Genomic DNA, 23,712 nt, shown 5'->3' on the forward strand with positions numbered 1-23,712 from the left:
GCTCTCTCTGACTCAGAGAACCAATTCTTCAGGGCACAACTGGACTGGGATCCAGCAACACAGACATGGAATACAAACTAAAAAAAAAAAAAAAAGAAACTATCTTAAAGCAGAGGCTGAAACTCTTAAATTTAAAACAAAGCACCACCTGGGAGAGTCAAAGTAAGAGACTGACACCTCTCTCAGGAGGCAATTAAATTAATTTAGCATAAAAATTAGAACCATGTTGGTTTCTTCCATCTCTTTCATTTAAAAAAAAAACTAAAATTAAAAGTCTGGGAGATGAAGGGGCAAAGGTGTAGATGTTTTGGTCAAACCTTGCAAGGTAAATAACACTTGTAATCTTGAGAGGTATGTTGAGGTTGACTCTCAGCTACTACCATTGAAAAATTGGCTGCTGTGGCCATTTTAAATTGAATTAAGTCCAAATATTATTGAGTTTTATATGAATACCCAATGATTACTAATTGCTGGTGCAATTGAGCTATAAAAGTTCCAATTTGACTTACCGGTCTGCCTAATTTATATTCATCAAGATTCAGATAGATAATAATCAATGGTAAAGTTAAAAACAAAACTCATGTGACCAGTTTGTGCTCAGAGTATGTGTTGGAATCGGCTCTCAGTTACTACCACACCAAACTGTAGCTCAATATCTGTAAAAATGACTAAGTTGTAGTTATTTTTATGTTTGATAAGGTTGTTTAGCTCCGGCGGCTATCTTAAATGAGGTTAACTCCAAATGTTAATCTATTGGAGAGATGTTCATCTAATAATCACTTCATGAGAGTTTCATTAAAATCTGTCCAGTGGTTTATGAAATATTTTGCAAACAGACAAACAAGCACACCAAAACATTATTGCTGCTTTGCTTTTGGGCAATAAAAAGTTCAAGGCGTTATTTATGATCACCAAAAATCACCTGACTTCAGGCCTAAAACTCTTGTAAGTAAAACAAATATCCCACAGCATCTTCATAAACCTTACAGATATCATGGACGTAAAAGTTTTATGAGCCACTCAAAAACAAACCCCCCCAGACTCAACCCATTTAATGTCATTACATTCTTGTTTGTTGAATCTGTGCCAGAACTTTTTGGCTGGATGTTGCTGAGCGCAGTCCTACGGGAGGACACAGTAACCTTTTCGCTTTACTGAATTCTTATTTTCTCATTAACGTCAATCACAACAAGCGCTGAAAACTGTATAATAAGAAGCTTTTCAATCTAGCGCACCGGACGGGGTGGCTTGTGTTTGCTCGTTCTAGTAGAAGCAGAATTGATTGAAAAGCTGTAAGGTGGCATTTAGCTTCTGTGGGAATGATTCAAATTAACAAGAAAAAAAAAGGTCACTCAACAAAAATAGCCTTTATTGACAGGAAAAATCTATTACATTAAGGCAACAGAGATACTGAGATTGACAGGCAGGCAGAGAGGGAGTACATCATTTTGGTTTTGGCAACAAGTTTAATAAAACTTTTCGTAAGAAAATGCATAAAAATGAGTGATTGCAATGTAAAAATAAAATAAGAAACTTCAGAAATGATTGTCACTTTCTTTGGCTGCATCACCGTGCTTCCCATCTTCTGTTCTGGAGCTCTGTTGAAACAAAGACAAGTTATTCAGAAAGGTAATATGTGCTTTAAATCAATGCAAATATATTATATTAGTAAAATTTAATATTTTATATGGTAATTTTTCAAAATAAGGGAAAATACACACACACATATAAATATATTTCTGAAAATATTTGAGACAGTCCAACTGTCTGTAACACATGTAACACAATTATGGTTTTTTTTGGTTCCAAAGAGGGCTGGGTTTTTGCATTGGTCTCACCAAAATTACATTGATCTTCATTTATTTTCTTCACATTTTTTATTTGTGCTTTGTCTGCTATGTATGACGTACCATTGCCAAAAATCAGAGCACACTGTTTTCGACCAAGCCGCATGCTCTGGTGTATAATTTGCATGTTTTATTTTAAAACTGTGTGACAAGACAGGACAAACCCCCCCCCAAAAAAACAATAGTAAGCAGGATGCTTCATTGCTTCTGCTTTGGCACCTTTTATAAAGACAGAAAAATGCGAAAAGAATATCACTTTGTATAGTCATTATAAAACAAGTCTAAACTTAAAGCATAAAGAGGAGAAACAGGGTTCTTTAAACAGATTTACAGAATGAAGTGTTTGTTACTGAGCTTTAGAGGAGGCTGTGTGGTACAGTTTTTATTTCTTAAAAAAAATTGTTTCCTGACTTCCTGTAGGGATTATACAAAACATTGAGGCTTGTTTTCGTACCTTGGACTTGAAGAGCAGGTTGATAACGCCCTTTGAGCGTCTGTCTGCTGTTCGGTCAGAGGTCCCACAGACAGACATGCTCTTGCTGTCCCTCTTGGCTCTGGGTGAGTCCACCTCCTCTCCCCCACCAACCACTGACAAGGACAAACCTGTAGACAGGGGAAAAAAGCAGAACTGACTCATTTATTATCTTACGCTGACTCTTCAGCCTGTTCCTACAGCCAAACACTGACTCATGGTGCTCTTGCAGCTGTTCTGCCGCTGATGATCTGCTCTGCCAGCGCTGCTACAGATGTGTGTTAGATCAGTCAAAGCCAGCAGCACTAATCAGAGTTAGTGTATTAACACCACAGCTTGTGCTGGCTCAGCTTGTTTGATTATGGCAGGAGGCCAGCAAAGCATCAGTGAATTGTAGTGTGATGCACCACTACAAGTGCAAGGTCAAGTAACTAATATAATGATGTTTAAACTGGATGAAACCGATGCCTATTTTGAAAAAAAAACAACATATATATTGAAAAATAACAGATTGCTGGTTTACATCGAGCATGGAAAAGACATGACCTCTCAACTTTGCTGTGCAGAACAGGTGGATTTTGAATGTATTTGTGTGTATTTGTGTATGTGTGTGTGAGCGTGCATGTGTGCATCACCTGTGATGGCTGGCAGGGACCTGGAGTTGGCGCTGGTCAGCAACACGTTTCCTTCAGTTGGCTCAGACAAGTTGGTGTCACTGCGAAATTCCTGCTTCTTTGACAGCTAGAGGGAGACAAAGATCACACACGAAAAAAGATTCAACACTTCAACACAAACCCTGGATTTTATGCATAAACATTCACACACACCCAGCACTCGCCCTCTGTCTCACCCGTTTGCAGTCCATAGAAATTGTGTTTTCTCTCTCCTCTGAGATGAAGATCATGCTGCTCCTTTTCTTCTTCTTCTTGCTCTTCCTCAGCTTGACCTCTGCGTCTCCAACTGTCATCACCCCTTCCTCCACGGTGCTCATACTAACACTACCACTGGAGCGGGGCAGCGTGGAGTTCCAGGAGTTCGGTGACTCTGGAGGGATGTCTCTAAGAGAAGACAAGAAGAAGCAGAAGATCCAGGTTATCAATAAAACTGTTTGTTTTGAGATGAGTGGCTAAAAGGTTAAAATGTCAGGTTATGAACATCTATGGTACCTATCTGCATGAAGTTTGGTTGGAGTCCCACATTCAGATCCCTGCAGGGAGGAAATCGAGATGATGGACTGACGAAAGGAGCGCAGCATTGAGCGAGGACGAGTGGACTTTCTATCATCAAAGTCCGGCTGGAGAAAGATGGAGACATTTGGACATTATGTAAACAAAACTACAGTGGTAAAAAGGTATCAAGATATACTTCTGACTTTGAAACACAGCTTAGCTACATTATGAGAATCACAAAGGCATATGACAATAGTCACTTGTTCAATATTATATCATCCTGCACTTAGTGTAATTTTTCATTAGGGCAGAGCTAATTTCAAAGTTATGAACATCTTCGAGCAAAAGCCACACCAAAACAGGTTCAGGTTTTTGCAGAAGTAATAAAACAGCTCTTCTTTCCCCCTTTTCTCATGTTACGACCCAACTAAGTCAGGAAAAAGGGGAAGTAACATTAAACCAGATTGAATTGGTTTTGAAAAGAAAAAGGTATTTATTGTTCAACCTTTTCAGTTTTAAACTAAAGGAGAACAAAGGGTGAGTACCATTAACGGTACTTTTTACCATTAGATTAGGATTTACAAATATAGCATTTAAACAAAGTGCCATCTAATATAAAACAAACAGTTAAATCAAACAAATAATGCAAGTAGTATTTAATCAAAATGTACTGTAACAAATTTTAATTTATTTGAATAAGAAAGATCCAACCTCCAAAGCTTTTAAACTCTAACCAAATTAACAAAAGCAAATGTTCTATAATTAAGACTTCTGGGCCTGTTTCTAGAAACTTAGAAAATGTTTTTTTTTACATTCAGCCTCAGGCCACAGCATATCATGTTTTTACTAAATTCTTACCAGCTCTCTCACTCCATACTCTTTCTCCACTTTCTTCTTCAGCTGCTTGAAACATTCCTCCATGCGATCATGGAAAGGACGCAGGTCATCTGTGACTCTCTTCCCGTGGAGGGACAGTCCACCACCCAGCAATGGGATCTACAGACACAAACATTAGGATGTCAACAGAACATCATAATAAAGGGGGGTGGGTGCATGTGTTTGGTGATGCGCATAAACGTATTCTGTACCTGCCATGCGATGAGGTCTTTGAGGCGCAGCAGTTTATCTCTGTCCTCGGGGTGCAGCATAGTGTATTCCTCCGTGAAGAATGCCTGATGCAGAGGAAACATTCAGGACTCATTTAAATGCTAACAGCTATAATATTCTCTCAGGCAGGTCATAAAGTGGTGCTTTAAAATGTGCAAAATTCAAAATTTTACCAAACAAGATATAAAAATCATCCAATGTGTTTTTTTTCTATGAGTACTAAACTCAAAGAAGCGCTTTTTGACAACTGCTAATTTAATGTCAGTTTGCAACAATTAATCAATATCAGAGCTTATCTGTACTCTTAAAACTCAGTAGAGCAACACATATTAAATGTACCAGTCAATTGTATTATTAGTTTGATACTTTGTCTTGTTGACAGTTTACCTTTTCATACTTAGCAAAGCCCCCCATGACAGCTGGGTCCACTATCCCATTAAGAAGCATTGAAAGAGGGTTAATGGGAAGACTCCAGTCAGCCTGGTATTGATTTATCATGGTCAGAATCTTCTCATTGGTGGACTCCATGGTTTCTATGGCATTCTCAAGTGGAGACAAGACAGTCTGCAGAAGGGACGCAGAGAGAAGTGACAAATGTGGGTAAGAAGGAAAAAATGAGGTCAAAGAAAATAACTTAATTTAATTATTAGAGGTGAGATGATAAACGTGGCTGACTGGATAAGATGTCTCAAAGGAAATACTTAAATAAAATAACAAGTAAAAACATGCCCTAAAAGACTCACATGCTTTATGTCAGTAGCCTCAAACCAGCGCAGGATCCCAGGTAATTTATACACAGTGGTGAAGGTTGTGCGTTCAATCCACATTGACTGAAACAAAAAGGTGCAGAGGAGAGAGAAAATCTGCTGATGAATCTTTTCCTTTTTAAGGGGTCTAATGCAGATTCTGCCCAAAACTCCAACATCAACTTGGCACAAATCTAAGCTAAGAAAATCCTTTATTAGTAGCTTATGGCACAATCTGATTTTATTTAATAAAATCATACATCAAATTAATACCTGAATTCAGTGAATCCTTTAAACAAGAGTTGATATCTCATTTTATTAAGGAAGAACTCCTCATTTCAGACTATTGCATGTACAAGTATACCGCAGCCTCTAAAAGACTTTCATGGCCCCTGTAGTAACGCTTGTGAAATAAACTCACAGCAAACTCATTGCTTGGGTCCACAGGCTCTCTCCTCACAGGTCTGGAATAATGAAAACGCTGCACATAGTTGGACTTGTAGAAGCTTATGTAAAAAGAAAGAAGCAGACATGAGTAAAAACAGTAAATCTCAAAGATATTAAAGCAATAATTACAGCAGAATTAGATGTGGCGAATGTATGAAAAAGTACTAGTCCTAACTTATTATTTAACAAATGTTTAGTTTTATATATACTGAGGAAAATAGCACTAACTTGATGATCTGATCAGGTACGGGTTTGTTCTTCAAACGAGGAGGAATCTCCAGGACTGGCTGCACTGTGAAACACTGGATATCTGGTTTAGATCGCTCAGAAAGAAAAACCTTTGCTGCGCAATAGTCACTCATCATCCTTTTTTCAAAGTATACAAACTGGTATTTCAAACCATTCTAATAATTTAGAGTAATAAACAGAAAGAAAGATCATTCATCTCATGAAAGATCCAATAGGATAGATTTGATGTCTGAATAAATTCTATTGTATTTTTGTGTGGAAAAAATAGTTTCTTAAAAAAAAAATCTTGGTCAATCTTGAATCTTGGTCTTACAGGAAACATAACTTACAAATTTTCACTTGGCTCAAGGCCAGAAAATATACCTGTATATTCTATATCTGCAGTGCAGCTGGCATAGGCACAAAGTGCTAGTTTGAGCTTGATTTCATTTGTATGCTATTGTGAATAGTCTGATATACCGAAAGCCTTCTACAGGTTTTATAGAGAGTGATTTGTGTCTGCACAATAATCTCAGAAGTCCCATGCTCCACAGAAGAGAGCTCTGGGGTGAAAACAAGTCTGCATTTGTATGTACAGAAAATAAGCTTCAAAACAGGGTTGGACCAGAGTGCACTTGTATCGCAATTCTATTTGACCAAATCATGTCACAGACATCTTTGAATGAGTTGTCCAAAACTTGCAACAGACGTAATATATCTCATGTATTATTTACTCATTTTACCTTCAGTGCAAGTGACTTGATCATTTATTAATCCCAAAGGTAGTGCATGTTAATATTCATGAATGTTTGTACTTGCAATCCTGCAAACGTTGAAGATCATGTGCTCCATTTAGAAATTTTGCATGGCTACAGATTAAAATAAATTTGTGTGTTTTTGCATTCAAAGGATACACTGCAGTGGAGAGTTTTTGACCTCGTCTCCTGGCATGGTGGTTATGTTGAGGCGCACAGAGCTGGGGTACTGGCTCATCAGCTGGTTTTGGAAGTCCTCTCTGCGCTCATACTCCTTACCTCGGTGGATGAACACCTTGTTCTGAAGCCAGGACAAATGAATTGATGTTAACAAGGGTGAGGAATTTTTCTTTTTTAGAAGTGCAAACATATACCTGCAATTGTTCATTCATATTCCAATAAAACAGACACATAAATACAAACCCTGAGAAATGGAGGGTAGCCTTGTCCATAGTAGCCCACTGCAAAGTAGTCAGGCTTAGGTCGTAAAATCTTCATAATATTTTCATAGAACTTGGCTTGTTTCTCCTGCAGAGAGAGAGAGAGAAAAGAGAAGTCAGGGATGTGTCCGGGGCAGAGTTTCAGATGTGCACCGTGCGCAGTCAGGGCAGTTTAATCAGCTCACGCCAATGACAAAGCTACCATCAGCAGAATGCTGGGCCTGTGAGGGTGATAGATGCAGAAAAAAACAGTGTGCACCATCCAAGGGCAACGTCTGTCATTTATATAACCACATAAATTCAGCATTAACTGAGAGAGCCATAGCCGCAGTCATATAAAGAGAAAAAGTGATTTTATCTGTTGTTGGGAAAGGTGTTATTCTTTTTGGGAAAGGGAAAAGAAGTGTTGAGTGAGAAGGAGATGAACAAGAACAAAAGAGAGGTGAAAAACCACAAGGTGGGATTCAGGAAAATCACTTATGCTCAGGAGTGACTGAGAGGACAAAGAGAGCAGGTTTAAAAGTGGCCTGAAGTCGACAAAGACTGACATTGATTAATCACATATTGTTGGGGTCGTATGGTAATTACTGAGACAAAAGCAAAGTTCAATAATTGAAAGCAGGATATGATGTAAGTATTGTTTAAAGTGTAGCTGATTTAAGAAACCTCTACATGTTTCAATGTTAAACACAGTGCAATGCATAACATGACTGGGGTAAGCTGTTAACCCAGAGAGCAAAACAAACAAAAAAAATGAAATCATCATTTTTACACAGAAAATTCAAAGGTTTCAGATTGTAAAGGATTACCAGTCTTTTGCTGAGTAACTCGTAGTCAAAGATCTCATTTTCATACTGTTCTGCTAGTTCTTTGCACAGAGTGATAGCCTCTTCCCACATCTGAAACATACATAAAAGAAAAGAAACGATTAACAAGGAAAAAAAAGCATGCCCTTTAATATAAAGGTTCCCAAAGCTGGAGTCACGACCCCACTTGGGATCATGAAACACAAGGTGTGTGGTCTTGAAAAGATCAACAAAAATCAAATGAACTTTACCAAGGATTGCTAATAGCATATTTAGTCTTAACAGTGACAGAAATAAAAATAATGTCTATAAATACATAAAAACATAAATGTTTGACAAAACTATTCCTTTAATGGCATATTAGCAATGTTTGTATACTTCAACAATATAGTTATTTAGTCTCTAAAACTTTCATTTGGTGGGTTGAAAGCAGGGAGGTGTGTGAACCACTGCTTTAATGCTCCATCTGTTTACAAAATTGACTTCAGTGGAGCCATTTGCTGTTGGAATTTAAAAAATATCCTCTTTTCATCAATAGTCCTTAAGATTTCTGACAGTGTTTACATGACTGTATTGGACATTAGCTTTATTATATTTCAATCCAGTCTTCAAAACTGAGCATTTTCAAATTTTGAAACAAGTCATCTAAACTGAAGGGATGAACGAGTGCTGGATATACATATCTTGTGCAAATAAGCAAAGAACCAATTTTAAGTTGCTGTTGCAAATACATAATTTGCTCAAGAGAGAGATGGAGTTAGGATTCAAACGTGTCACTCTGTCCTCTAAAACCAGCTACACCTGCTTTCTGCTGCTGTTCTGCCAGGAACTTTAAAAGACAATATTTTCTCATTACAAATCTTTTTGGAAATGATTTTAGAGCTTTACTCATTTCTCCAGATAAACACATCAGACAAAAAATATATTTTCAAAAGTTAAACTTTTCATTTAAGTATCACCAAGTCTAGACAACCATACAGACCTTGCCCTTGTCAAAGTAATCAATGATGGTGTCATACAGAGTTTCTTTGAGCTGCCTCTGCGTTTGGGAGCCATGGAACTCAAACTGGGGGCTACACATCTCGTCAGACCACTGAGAAACAGACAGAAGTGAAGACAGTCATGTCAAAAAATAAGCAACTTGGATGAGAGAAGGTACAAGTTTGAGGCTGAAATAAACTAAAACAACTGTAGTCAGAACACCTTAGACTGCGTTTATAACCTTTCTTAAATTATTAAGAAAGAAGGAAGATAAATTGTGTTCATTCAATATGAGACCCATGCAAAGTGCAAAGTAAGCAGCATAAATGCATTCTTTATATTAATTAGACATTGCTTCATCGTTTGTTACATAATTAAAACAATAAATAATTTTGCAAATGGCACTTCTGATGCTTTGTTTCAGTGACAGAAACAGGGACAGGAAACAACAGCGAGCTCTTCTTACTTATACTTACCTTTGTGAGCCTGTAAATGTCCCATAAAAATGATCAGGGGACAAAAGAGGTGAAACACATTCTGACACATCCGTAACATCCGGGCACAAACACACACTCAGTGACCAAGTGTACAGCATCAATCACCACAGTGATATGGCTGCGGTGGCTGACACAATGCCATAAACTAACCTTAGAGCCTCATCATTTAGAGGCCAGAGATGTAGCAACCAACTATCAGCTAATAAAAATTCTCATTGTTGAAGTTGGACAAGTGATTAGACAGAGAGAGACAGTGTGTGCAGCATTAAGCTACAAGACATCTTAATATGTGTGTATGTGTGTGTGTTTGGCTTGCCTTGAGCAGACGAGAGTGCAGCAGCAGAGTGTAGGCTGCCTCGGTGTAGTTTTCACCTTCCAAGTGAAGGTCCCTTAATTTGTACAGGTACCTAAGCACATAAAGATGAACATAAATTATTTTTAAAATCATCCCACTAGATGCCAGTGTTGGGCAACCTGAAGTCCTGCAAATGAAGCAATAACCCCAGTGTGTGTCAGCATCCTTTTGTCTCACACAACAGACCTTGAAATATGAGCACAAGACAAGGTCATTCAAGAGCGAGTGCAAACACACAGGCAAAGCACTGTGTGTCTTTTAATGCTATGGCAGCTGCTTGTGGTCTAAAAATGTTTTAGAAGCCTGAAATGTGAACAGAGTAATTCTCAGCAACATTAACATTAAAGGCAGGCAGGTGTGAGGGCATGTCAGAGAACAGATTGTTTGTTGTGTAGACAGGTAAAGAAAGTGCTTTTTAAGTAAAAAGGTCTTCCATTTGCATAAATTGCATTTGGCTGAGTGCTTATAGAAGAAGCATATATAGTGCATCAGGAAAGGAACAATTTTACTGCAGATTTTATTTGCAAGGCAAACAGTTTGCTAAAGCTGGGAGACAGTCTGATTTAGTCGTAAAAATAAGCAGTACTAATCATTTTAGTTTTAGTCTTGCATTTGGATTGCTAGAACTCTCCCACTGGTGTACTTGCACATGCATCATCACTCTGTTTTTACTGAGGCACTTTCCTGAGTATTGATCCCCTGTGTGTCTAAAATCTCACAAATTATCTTTTTAATGAAATCCTGATCATAGGGCTTGTACGGGTAATGGGATTAACAATGGCACTGGTTATACAGAAGGGATATTTTCTAGGTTTCAAGATGTCTTTATTTCAAGAATAGTTTGTTACTGTTGTTTACAGTGCAGTGCATTGTGGGTAGAAGTGATATAAAATGGTGGTAAAATGCCTCTGTTTCTGAACCTACAGTGAGATACAAATTAATTCTGATGGTTGTGATTCGAGCCTGAGGGGAGTGTAGATGGTGTTGATAATATTAAAAAGATTTGAGAAAATGTTCATTAGGATGCAGAAACTCAGAGAGTTGGGATGATGGGATGAGAATAAATAAATAAATTAAGTTGACACTGATGCCAGCTGTGTTACTGTTATTGTTCGTTCAGTCAATAAAATATTTTTTTAACTCTTTAGCTTCTTTTTTTTTAAACTTTTTTTGTATTTATCCTTAGTTTAGGGGCTGTGGTGGCTTGGTGGTCAGTTCCACGGTCTTTTAATCCTGAGGCTGCAGGTTTGAGCCCAGGTTGCAGCAGAAAGGACTTCTGGTGTAAAACCATTGCCGAATTGTTTGTGTGAGTTTGCTTGCTGTGGCAACCCCTGAAAAAGGGAGCAGCCAAAAGAACTTACTTTTACTATCCTTTGCTTACCCAGGAAGCTACCATTAAGATACATCTATTGTTCTAGGGAGTCCTGGCAAAGATTTAGTATGAACAAATAATATACATACGTAGTGTTGCATAGTTACGACCCTGCTCTACAATTATTCATGTCAATTCATTGTACATTGCTGTGCAAGTGTGCTATTAAATATTTATTTGCATTACATTAACCCCAACTAAATGGGCCTCCATTTGCCACAGAGTTAAAACCATCAGCAAGTCAACCACTGAATGTGAATAGCTAATATGTTTAAGAGCTACAGGCTGAAATGAACCGAAGAACCTGTCAGCATCTGTATTTCTTGTTTCTTGAATATTTTAGTCTCCCTCCTGCAAACATCCTGCTCCTCTCTTTCCCTGCACCTCTTCATGTGTCTCTCTGTTCCCTCTGCAGTCAGACCACCAGCTGATCCTTTGGATTTTGACATTAATTCAGTGGAACTCATATAATCCCTTGTCAGATTATGGAGGCGCGCCACACACACAGAACTACATTGATCTAGACATGCTTTCCCATGCGTGCATACACTGTCCAACACAGCACAGACACACAACATTTAAAAAACACTTTGACAAATCCAAAATATAATGCAAATACCTGATGTACATTCCTTCACGATTGATGTCCTTGTAAAAGTTCTGCAAAAACCAAAGGAAAAGTTGGATTATTGTTATATTTTGGGTCTGTAGAAAAGAAGAAGGTATCTATAACTATTCTGGGCAGATGTATAAACAGTAAGTTCTAGCACTCATGTAGCTGAGTGTTTTCCTAAATTACTTTGTATGTGCCATATTAGTACAGTGAGTTGTACCACATACTTCTGGTTGCCTAAGTGTGTTAATGTGTAAGAGAGTCTGCAAGTGCATTTCCCAGTTTAATTAAGTTTAATGACATCTACAGAGAACAGAGATGTGGAACAAGCTGATGTATCCCCACCTTTTATCAACAAACAAATCCACAACACAGTCTCAAACAAACAACTCCAAACACACAAAAAATTGATCTTAAGCTTCTTTACAGAGAAAGTCAGAAGCCAACTGTTTGCCTTTTTTATTATTATTTTTTTCCAAGGTATGACACATCATTGATTGCACTGAGAGTATTTTAAGTCTGTAAGCCTATTTTGTACACTTGGTATTTAATGATAAAAGGGTCAGATTTTTTTTTATTTAAATCAGACAACATGTTTTTTAAACATGCAACTCAATTAGGGGGATTTGCAGCCAAGTGTGAAACTGCCTGGAAAAGAATTAGCACCTCCAACTCTGAGGTCACAGTCTTCTGTTAAAAAAAGGCTGTTTGCCAAGACCGAAATGGGAGCAAGCTGAGGCCTCAAGTGGAGGAGTTTAAACACCTCTGGGTGTTGTTCACAGACTTAAAAAGAAGCAGATGATGGAAAGGCAGATTTAAGGGGCATCTGAAGTAACTCTGTCATTGCACCAATTTTTGGTGCATGGTGAGGAGAGAACTCAACAAATGACAGTTGATCTAAGAACTAGTGATCACGAGAAATAATTAGCGACCTAAAAAATTAGACCCCAACAACAAGCAGCTAAAATGAGTTTTAGCTAAAAGATAGATAGCCTCACTTTGTCTTTGGGTATGGACTCAGATTAGATGTGTTGCTCCACTGCATCAAAGTCAGTTGAAGTGGTTTGGGCAAATGATAAATGTTCTTCCCAGAAATCTCCCAAGGGATATGTTCTGAACACATCCCACAGGACAGACCCAAGACTCACTGAAGAGATTATATCTCATTGCTCTCTGTGGAACACCTTTATGTTCCTGAAGGAGCTAGACAATGTAAAAAAAGCTCTGCAAATCTCTTCTCAAACCTCGGTGAAAAATGTAAGCATGGATGGATGGATGATTTGATAGCCATTTAAGAAAAATGATTACAGTTATGTATAGTGTAATCTTTAGGCTTCTTTCCCCCAAAATAACAACAGGTAAGACCAACTGTTATTGGTTGACCAACACAAACATATCTAAAAAAAAAAAAAGGTAAATAAAGGCATAATGACAACACAAATAGCTTAAACTTATAAAACATTTTCATTTAAGACTATGATTTTTAGCTTTTGTTATAATTGTATTTAAATAAGCTCAGAGAATTTCTTTTTAAATTTTGTTTGCTTTCTGGAGATCATCTCAGGTCCCCCAACATGGTGTTTTGTAACCCACAGTGGGGTCCCAACCTTTCCTTTGGGAATCCTTGATGTAATAAACATAGGGTTAAAAGGCTGACTATCAGTTTTAATTTTAGTGTGTTCACTTTAAAATTAAAGAAAGTGCTCAGGAATCAAACACTTTTAAAAGGTAAAAACTCTGTCAAGTGATTAGAAGTATTTCAACAAAGTTTTTTGTTTGTTTTTAAGGTGTGGATTGTTCTTTTTCTCATTTTATTGAAATTAATAAATTATAAGGTCTAAAGTTGATGCTAAGGCAAATAATTGAATTTACAAGCTTTTGATGTCAACCACAATCGCTTACAAATTCAAATTAAACAAGTAATTTCTAGGCTGAAAAAAATAAACAATCTAAGTATTAACAGTTGCATTAGGAGCAGCCAAATCAATATATCTGGTAAATCTTATGAAAGAAAAAAAAAGTGAAAAGCACACATAGGAGGTCATCCCAAGATAAGAATGAAGACAAAACTTTAAAAAAGTAGCAAATGTAGAAGTGCCAACATCTGTTCTTGCTTTTGTTAACTGCTGGCCATTAAAATCCTTAAAAATAAAAGGAACAGATAATACTTTGTCAAAAAGATTGTAAAAAAACATTTTGGAACAATCTTTGTAAGATCAGACTGTACCAGCATGACTGGAACAAAGTATTACAAAGAGAACCTGGGATAGTCTATGATTTGAAGCATTATGACTTCTTAAAAGATACAACTCAGGAACTTTTGAAGGCAAGAAAGTGGAATATTTTCCAATGATTAAGTCATTCACCTGGTGACAACTTGATAGTGCTGCATTTTACTTGTTGAAGACAAAATTAAAGAGAAGATGAAAAAATAACAAATGAAGATAGATGCAGTAAAGTTCTGGCAAAGCATCATCAATTTCATCCTATAAGTAATCCCTCTTTTTCTGTTTTATTGCAACTACATACCTGCAACTTGTATATTTTTTAGTAAAGAGCCAATAGCACAAAGTTGCACTAAAAATCTGTAAGTTAGCAGAGGTTATTTTAGCCAGAAGGATTTTTATGTTTCAACATGTAGAAGTATATTTGTGTTCCTTTGAGAGTTTATCTGCATCAGGAGGCTTGACAAATACCATATGTAAGAGAATGTGTGTGTTAGCCTAGGGGAGTGTAAATACAAGAGTGTACTAGTGTCTGCTAGCCTGGAGAAAGGATTTTTTCAGCTGACCAAATAAATTAAATAGAATAGCTAATGGGCAGCTGCCACAAGCTACAAGATAAACATCTCTGCCATTCACCAGCAGCCTTCTTCTAAAAAGGCTAAGGTGCAATACAAGGTACAAACACAGAAACATAGACTCATAAATAACTAATCTTAAATATTTACACCTTAGATTGATAATAAAGTAATAATTAGACCTGAATAAGAAAAAGAAGATAAAGACTAGAGTAGTGATTTAATCTTCTGGAGAAAATTACAATATGATATGTAATTGGGATCCACCACTATCACTGAAAACACCATATATATATATATATATATATATATATATATATATATATATAGTCTTACTTAGAGAACACATCAAGAAAAGATTTAAAATGGACAGAAGCTGATGTAACCTAGTGTAAACAGTCAGAAACCTGAGACGGAAAACCGACTTTAAATCAGGCATTGAATGAATGTTAAAATAAATCAGAAAGACCATAGAACAAGAAACACAACAGAGTAAATATCTCTAAATCTCTATTCTGTTTCCTTTGATACTGATGTCATCACTACATAGAGCAAACACACTAATGTGTTTTAACTATGCCAACATGATGAAGTTCTAGTACTTAATAACTAGTCTACTGGGTACTGCCCCTTAGGAAGCCCACTCCAGCACATTTTACCTTTGGGAGGTGGCATACTTATGATGCCCACATGTTGTTGTTTTTTTTAAGCAAGGCAAAGGCAACTCTGAAAACAAAATTCAGGTTTTACTGTGGTTTTTTACTTACCAGAAGATTGACAGTGCAGCTCATGCGGTTGTTGCGGCTGTCATCGCTCATCACTGTGCGGTAGTCAAGGAGACGAATAAGGAGACCCTTAACCAAGGAGACAAAGTGCTGCACCTGCGGCTTCAGTGTGGGTTTCTCTGCAGCACAATCCAGCAAGCTACAAACAAGCATTCAAACCTTAATCATTTGTTTATTATTGCTGGAAGTTTTTTGTGTTAACATATCACTGAAAAACCAGGTAAAAGGGTTTAAAGTCACAGTTTTAGGCATTAGCCATGCTAAGATTTATATTCTAAGAAAGCAGCAAAGGTGAGTACATAAGAGGATCATATCTGGGTGATTTGTGTCATGTTCTGACTCTAATACTCAGACCTACATGGTTTCTAACAGCTGCATGTATCGTTCATCTCCTCCTCCACCTTCCACCTCATGGTCCAACTTCAGAATGATCTCATTCTCAAACTGTAAATCCGGAGAAACAAAGAAAAAGAGAGAAAAGAAAAAGGGTAGATAAAGCGGAGATAGGGAACCAAAAGCAGTAGAAAAAGTAATCAATTATGCAAGAGTAATTAGGGTGCCTCCTTTACTTTTATGTGCAGCATAGCTGGAAATCAGTGGAGGACAATGGGTGTGTGCCAGTGTATCTTTGTGTGCAGATTTTATTGCATGCATTTATTCAGAGATATGTAATAAAGGTATAGAAATTTGTCATCTTAAGTGTTTGACAATCTTATCATTTTCACATTTTTGTATGTGTACTGCACACATGTACCTTTTGGAAGTTTCCAAACTGTGTATGTTCACAGTTGATCATGTCAAAGAAGATAGGAATAGTGGCTCTTCTCAACTCCTCCTCAGGAATTAAGGTCATTTCCAGGATAGGACCCACCATGCCAGGGATAAAACAGATCTTGTGACTTCCTGCAAGACACAAATTTATATATGTAAAGAACCCACGTTTTTTTCTAATTAACTAGAAGTTTAAATGTATTGCTGTTAAAATCAGTGCTACAGCGCCTATTGCCACTCTGAGCCTAAAATCCACAGATAGAGCTCCTGCCTCTTTAAGGCCTCCCTCTTGAAAGGTCTTGTCTGCTCTAATTGGTCACAATAGGCAGAGTGCAAAGCAGATGCTCATTCTCTGTTTGAGGTGTGCCAAACTTGCCTGTAGGCAAATATCTTTCACAGTGATGTAGAAAAGTGAATGGACAACGGCCAGGACTACAAACAACCTTTTTGAAAGAGTTCAGGAGGAGTGCTTTCTGTGAGAAACACTAAACTCATTTTAACTTTGACTTTGTAACTTTAAAGGGTAAAGAAATCACTAAAGAAATGGAGAAAAACCCCAAATGCTTTGTATGGTCTCTAATGGTTCACCACCTTCCACTTTCCTTCAGGTGACTCCCTGAAAGAAAATTGCCTTTTTCTGCTTTAACACCCTTTAACTCCACTTTTTACAGTATTTGCAGTCTATTCCTGAATTTCTGCTTTCTCTGACAGCTGTACATCTTATTTCCAGAATTAAATGTCATATTGAAAATCATCTGCTGTACGTGACAATATGTTTATTCAGTCTTTTCTAAGATGTGATATTAGGAAATCCGCAGACATCTAGTTGTGTTATAAAGTAAAGACATCAACCAACCCATGCATTCTTTGCACCATGAACTAGACTTTCTCACCTAGTTTGTACCAGATGTCACGTATAGCAAAGCCAATGAGCCTTCGCATATCTCCATATCTGAAATAAAGTGTGATAAAGAGTTTGAGAGGAAAAATACACAGAAACAAAGAAGGAGAGAAAAGTTAGACCCTTAGTTTAAAACCAATTATTTAATCAATACTGTTATTTTCACATTCAGAAACCGAACAACCCCTTAGGAAAGACGATGCTGCACGACTCTGCCTCAAACTAAATTGATTGCAAATCTACTGGTAACACAGTGTTTTAATAGGTAGCACCATTACTGCGGAAAGAAGAGATGTGGTAAAAAAAAAAAAAAAGGGAAATTAAATGCTTGTATTCTCACTTGACCAGAATCTTGTTCCTCTTGGTTGGAGAGAAATGCTGAAGCTGCAGAGACTCTTGAGTAATAAACGCCACTGCCAAGTGGAAATAGTTATTCCACAGCTAGAAAGAAGTAGCAAGAGAGGATTTAGACGCTTATGAAAAAGAGTTAGGAGTAGACAAACAAAATAACACTTCTTATCAATATTGCTTCTAATGAAGATATAATGTATAAAAACCTACGCTTACCTGAACTTCAAAGTCATCATTGCTGAGGAACTTCTGGTTCATTGTGTCAGCATAGGTATTGATGGCTCTCAGGAACACTCTGATGGACAGACGTACAGTATGTTATATACATATAATGTGTATTGCAAACAAAAAAAAAAAGTAGCAGATGTTCCTTATTTTGAAATTTGAAAGTAATTTTGAAAAATGAGTAGGGTTTTGAGACCATAAAAAATAAGAAATTACAAAAATTGTTCTGCATTTAAAGATCAAAGTACTAATATTTCCTATAAAAATCTTTTTTTTTGTCATAAAATATAAGTAAAAATGTTCTGGGTAAATTCATTGATAAAAATATAGTTGTTAAGCAAAGCGATTAGTGCTTTCAAACATAACCACGATATGCAAATAAGAATTGAATAAGAACATATTATACCAGAGTAGTTTACTTTTTACTAATAATGTAATGTTTATACAATAATCTGTAACACACAAACATAACTTCTTGAGACAAAAATGTGAGTTCATAAAAATTGTAATGTATCACAACCACCTTTTTTTCTTTGGGAATTCAAAACAAAATTAGCTTTGAAAGTCGCTCAAGTAGATTCTTTCAAACTGATTTTTTTTTTTTTCTTTTTTGCATTGCTTCATAATCTAATTTTCTTTTCAAATGATGGCATGATGACACCTCAACAGAGTGCAGGTGTATTAGTGAGACGTTACTCTTTGCATTTTTGAATTTGATGAGAAACTGCTCCTGTTCTCTTTCGGCACAAACACGATCTGTCATCATTATCCTGAGTCAAATGACAACCCTGTCATTCCTCTCCTCCTCCTAACAATTTCTATAGTAGGACTCCCTCTTTACATTTGCACATTTTTTCACAACCCCTCCTCCGCAGACTCCTTATCAACCTGTCTTCACTTCCTTCTACTGGCTTTTCCCTTTGACACAGCTTTAGCCTCCCCTCTAGTTTCCATCACTGATAGATTTTGCTCTATCAGCTCACGCACAGACACATTTGTCCCATCAGCCGTTTTCATCATTACAGCCTTGATCCCAGCTTTACTCTCTCTAACTCATCCTCATATGGGTTTGTGCCAGAGAACAATTCACTGTGGATGTTGACAGTCTTTTAAGATGCAGCACCGAGCCTCGTGGGTCCAGCAGCAGACCAAAGTGGGACTGCTCTGGCCTATTTATCTGTAGGAGAAGGAATCTGGAGATCTAAGCTTGCCACTCTCTCTGTAAAATGTCTTGTGCCTGTGTTAGAGCATGGATTTGGTACTGTACTTGTTCTGCACCATGATCATGGCCATCCAGTCAGACGGGTATACATGTTTCCCAATCAGGTCCTTAAAAAGTAGAAAGGACTCCATCAGGAAGTCCTGTGATCAAAAACAAGAAAAAAACAAATGGGCAGAAAAAAAACTTTAGTATAGCTTTCAGCAATTTAGTTTAGGAGTATAAATATTTTCCTTTTTGTAATGAACCATTAGCTCATAATTATTTGAGTTCAGTGGGCATGTGTGAACTTACCACTAGATCAGTGGTTCCTGTGAAGGTTTCTATGTAAATGGCGTAATGACGATCATCCATCTGACTGAGAATAGCTGTCATGCAGGCAACAACTCTTGACTAAATAGGTGAAGACAAATGAAAGGAAAAAAGAAGAAAGAAATGCAACATTACTTTTATTGTTTTCAATGCGTCTAAAGTCCAAGACTTAAGACAAATGTTGGTGCATCTTATCAAAGTTAGCAGAACACACATCTTTAGATTTACTCCTTTACTTTATAATTTATGTCATTATTCAAATAAAAGAAAAAATAATCATCAAGAAGCTTCACGGACTACAGGACAGCAGTCTCAGCAAGAAAATGTGTTATTTCTGATGCTATTTGTAAAGACGCTGCATGTGCCAACAAGTCGGTACCAGAGTGTTGTTCACAAATTATCATAATTGTTATAAACAAACAAAAACCACTGCCAGAAGGACTGACAGCCTATGTAATTTCTAAATTACATTATATTCAGTAATGTTTACATTGTGTCAGGTGAAAAATACAGACTCTGAATGGTTAGCACAAAGAAAGAAAAGAAACTAGAGCTGTCAGATATTCTGTTGACAGCAAATTGTAAAAGGTCCAAAAAATATCAAGAAATATTTTTTAAATATTCAAATTGATTTATTTAGTTAAAATAAAAAGTAAGATAACTTTACTCATGAGGCCAAACAAAAACTACAAACAAGAAGCAGGAAGAAGGTCTTTGAAAATCAGTCATGTGAAGGAGTAAAATGAAGCCTGTTCTTATATAATGTATGACTTTATATTTAATAAAAAATAATCATTTCAAGCCACAAGCTATAAAGATTTAGATTTAATAAAATTTTTACTGTAGAGTATATATTTTTCATTTGACAATGTTCATTATTAATCGAGTAACAACTTTTTGTTACTTCGTTCTCATTTTCCATTTTGTTTGTTATCTGTCAATAATGAGGCATAATCTTCACAACAGTGAAGCCTGTCAGGGGTTGGGAAATCTTTAAGACATTAACAGGAGTCCGACAAGTGAAGAGCACTGCATCAATATTCTTGTGTTGTGTTTGCCTTTCTTCATCCTCCTCAAGAGTGGTTTCTGATCCTTTCCTCTGTCTCGCTTCCCTCTTGAAATCTACATAAAGTTCACGGATCTGTTTCAGGAAACACAGCAGATGTACAGCTATTCCTGCGAGCCAGGGTTTTGGGTGAAATTATCTTTTAGAGTTGTCAGCAGAGAAGGGAAAAGTGTGACTGAGATCAGAGATGATGGATGGCTAATTGAAGATGAAAGATGAATGGGCATCCAGTGTGATGACAGCTTTCATCTCACCTCATCAGAATAAGCAAGGCTGGTGTTTGTGCTTGCCTGAATTTGAATGGAGGAAAACATGCAGGGGCTTTTGCTATGTTAATTAAAATACATGAACAGATACTGAAATAGAGGAAGACTGGCTGATTGGTCAGCCGATTATTTTGGCTAATTGGATTACAGCTCAGGCACATCTGTGGCAGAGCAGGGTGTTAACACTATGTTTTTGTGTCATTACACTTCTCATGATGGGTTGCCTTTCATAGCTAGAGCTGGTCAGTCAGCATTATGCCAACAAACCACAATGAAAACTGCTCTAATTAATATGCTAACTTTATAAAAATACACTTATATCTACCATGAAAAACCTTAAAGTTTTTTAGAAGCTGTATGTTTTTAATTGGTTAGATAGAAAATGTTACTTTTAGAGAGTAAATAGTCAAAATTTCCACATCTAAGCTAATGCCAATTTCTACAAAATGGAACCCTAATTGGTCAAACTCTATACTAATAACTTGTTTTCATTTGCTCACAAAGACTCAAAAATAAAAATCTGACTGGGCGTGAGTATTCTGTTTTTAACGCTGTACATTATTTGTTCAGTGCATGAGCAGAGCCATCTTCCATCAGCACACTCACCACTTTAATTACTCCTTTCTTCTTTCCCCGCTCCTGTTTTCCCACATTAAACGTATCAGGAGATCAGTTTAGGCTGACATCTAATCAAGAACTAATTAGAGGTCAAATTTTCTTACAATAAAAGCAATAAACTGTTATATGAACCTTGGTATGGCAAACACTGGCAGTTCTCCTGACATGATAGTAGAAGACTAAATTATGTAATTATATATTTTATGTGTCTACCACCCCTAAGTAGCAGACACCAACAGAGAAGACTGAGCAGCACAATTAACTCCCCCTGCCTTTTCTCCTCTATCTTTGCCTCTTTAGTGTGCAATTGCTGAGAATTAATAGGATTACAAAGCCACCCACTCTCTCAGCCCCTTACCAGAATTACTCCACAGTTAGGTTTTTTTAAGCTTTCATGATCACAGCATTTGAGTATCAGTGCATGTTTGTATTATGAAGTGTAGGTCACCTGTCATATATTGCCCTACTTCACTGTAATTGCTGCTCTCTGAGGACCTGCAGTCTGAAGCTCCTTCAACACCATCTAAATGCTCAAAGGGGGCAAACTGTTTGTGTCCTCACATAAAGAATGTGTTTCATTAACACCCTGAAAATATATGGAAAGCACATTTATGGGGTGGATATTAATAAAACCAAATGTCAAACAGAAAAACAGGGCATGTTGAGGCAATGCCCTGACACAACAGTAAAGAGATTACTGGCAAAACTTCCTTCCTACTTTGTCCATTCTCACACTCTGGCACTCTCGCTTTCAATATATTAAAAGCTATAATTTCTGAGTTGTTTCAAAATGACAGCCGCTTGGAAAACACCTTACAATAAAGCAAATAATAAAGTTTCAGCCTTATTACAGTAGAATACCTTAGAGGCTCAAATGCTCAATATATTCTACAGTAAAAAAGTGTTAAATTCTACAAAAATATAGTTTCCCAGGGAAGACGATAAATGACTACTGTGGACTCATGATGGCTCTGCAAAAAACTAGTGATGGCAAATCTTGAATGTACAAAAAAACTAAAAGTATTTTCTATAAAAACAACTTTGAAACCTAACATTTGCTGAAAGTGTGTGGTAATTCTGCCATAGCTGGGATGGCAGAAACTAAATGCATTCACACACAGTGATGCAAATATATTTGTTTAAACTGGAGTCAGCATTCAGCACCTTCAACAGATGACCTTAGCACATATAAATGTAGAAAGCTGTCCATCTGTTAAACTCCTGCTTTGAATAAATATTTAAATGGGATCGACATCATCAGGCTTTGGGGTTATAAAAGAGCAAATCTGTAATTTCTAGCTATAGTTGACATAAATTGTGAAACATTTATTTTTAGTTATTTTTGCTACTAAATGAAGTGGAAATACAGCTCAACAAAAAGATGGAGAAACATGTCAAGGTGCCCTTCTTTACCTAACAAGCATTTGATTAAAAAAATGATGAAAAAATTTAATTGAAAATTATTACATGTAATTTGTTGTCAGAAATATGTAGAATTTGCTACAGTTGTTTTGGTATATTCCTTTTTTTTAAAGTGGGACCTATAACAAGGAACCTAATAAGGCAATTAAATAAAGCAACCACATCAACACAAGGTAAAGTTTTCCAATTTTGTAGGCTTTTGTTCTGTTGTGAGTAAAGTTGTACCAATAAAGACCCTGTTTAGCACACAAAAGATTCATTTCAATAATCAAACATGCCCTTCTTTCTAAAGTTACAGCTTTAAATTCTCTGTGTGAAGTCAGTTATCCCCCTGAGATGCCCAACAGGATAAACAGTCAAACTTTTGATGCAATTAAACATAATTACCCCATCATTACTTTTAAATTAAGACAGAACATTAAAGCATTAGCTGTGACAGCCCTAATTTACATTTTTAAAGGGTAAAGGTTAATTTGTTGAATTAAACCAAAAAAGTGTTTGTGACATGGACAAACCTGGCACTTAATGTGAAACAAGTAATACAGCTATTACATATGAATTGTTTTGGCATTTTCTCATATTTTTTCACTGTTTTAACAGGAAATACCTAAGACAGTTGGCTTTCTAAGGAGTGACAGATGAACCAACGCAAAACAACACAAATCTCTTTTAAAAAATCTCCTTCAACACAATTCATGCCTTTAACAAGTACTTCATTTAGGCTCATATACTGCCTGTGCCCTCCCCAAAAATATTCCCTTATTTTCTCTCCTCTCTTGCTTCTTCTGTGGCATCCTTCCAGGTGGGAAATCATTACATGCCTCTCAACTGTGATTTTTTGTCTTTTTTTTTATAACAGAGCATCTAATCTCACTGGAAGCCCGCAGCACTCCTCCACAAACACATGCTCGTGTTTGACCCCACTCTATAACACACAAAAACACATAAAACCCATGTTTTCCAATACCTAGAGGCAGGAGGTGCAAAAACTAGAGGACAGTTAAAGGCAGAGATGGATTGTCAGCAAGCATAATTAGAGCTGTTGTGTGTCTCCATGTGGTTGTGTGTTTGTCTAAGGCATGAAAAGTAGAGAGCAATTGGTGTTTTGCGTATTTAGTGTGTCTGTGAACATATAGGTGTG

At 36.8% G+C, this 23,712-nt stretch overlaps 1 protein-coding gene across 1 annotated transcript in view; it reads right to left on the reverse strand.

The window, feature by feature from the left end:
* Positions 1 to 1,343: 1,343 nt before the first annotated feature.
* The window catches only part of LOC108243080 (dedicator of cytokinesis protein 2), a 94,976-nt gene continuing 72,607 nt past the window's right edge, over positions 1,344 to 23,712 (reverse strand). Inside the window, exons 27-51 of the mRNA XM_017428295.3 lie at positions 19,182 to 19,280; positions 18,936 to 19,030; positions 17,660 to 17,738; positions 17,433 to 17,533; positions 17,085 to 17,143; positions 16,175 to 16,323; positions 15,779 to 15,864; positions 15,403 to 15,559; positions 11,842 to 11,882; positions 9,812 to 9,902; positions 9,000 to 9,110; positions 8,021 to 8,110; positions 7,195 to 7,299; positions 6,931 to 7,072; positions 6,017 to 6,098; positions 5,763 to 5,847; positions 5,339 to 5,425; positions 4,983 to 5,159; positions 4,577 to 4,660; positions 4,347 to 4,484; positions 3,486 to 3,613; positions 3,170 to 3,377; positions 2,955 to 3,060; positions 2,302 to 2,450; positions 1,344 to 1,598 (exon numbers count right to left, since the gene is read on the reverse strand). Of these exons, the coding sequence (XP_017283784.1) occupies positions 1,536 to 1,598; positions 2,302 to 2,450; positions 2,955 to 3,060; positions 3,170 to 3,377; positions 3,486 to 3,613; positions 4,347 to 4,484; positions 4,577 to 4,660; positions 4,983 to 5,159; positions 5,339 to 5,425; positions 5,763 to 5,847; positions 6,017 to 6,098; positions 6,931 to 7,072; positions 7,195 to 7,299; positions 8,021 to 8,110; positions 9,000 to 9,110; positions 9,812 to 9,902; positions 11,842 to 11,882; positions 15,403 to 15,559; positions 15,779 to 15,864; positions 16,175 to 16,323; positions 17,085 to 17,143; positions 17,433 to 17,533; positions 17,660 to 17,738; positions 18,936 to 19,030; positions 19,182 to 19,280 (2,712 nt within the window). The 3' untranslated portion in view covers positions 1,344 to 1,535. The remainder of the gene's footprint in view (positions 1,599 to 2,301; positions 2,451 to 2,954; positions 3,061 to 3,169; positions 3,378 to 3,485; positions 3,614 to 4,346; positions 4,485 to 4,576; positions 4,661 to 4,982; positions 5,160 to 5,338; positions 5,426 to 5,762; positions 5,848 to 6,016; positions 6,099 to 6,930; positions 7,073 to 7,194; positions 7,300 to 8,020; positions 8,111 to 8,999; positions 9,111 to 9,811; positions 9,903 to 11,841; positions 11,883 to 15,402; positions 15,560 to 15,778; positions 15,865 to 16,174; positions 16,324 to 17,084; positions 17,144 to 17,432; positions 17,534 to 17,659; positions 17,739 to 18,935; positions 19,031 to 19,181; positions 19,281 to 23,712) is intronic.

This window comes from Kryptolebias marmoratus, linkage group LG9 (assembly GCF_001649575.2).
Source record: "Kryptolebias marmoratus isolate JLee-2015 linkage group LG9, ASM164957v2, whole genome shotgun sequence".
Taxonomy (NCBI): domain Eukaryota; kingdom Metazoa; phylum Chordata; class Actinopteri; order Cyprinodontiformes; family Rivulidae; genus Kryptolebias; species Kryptolebias marmoratus.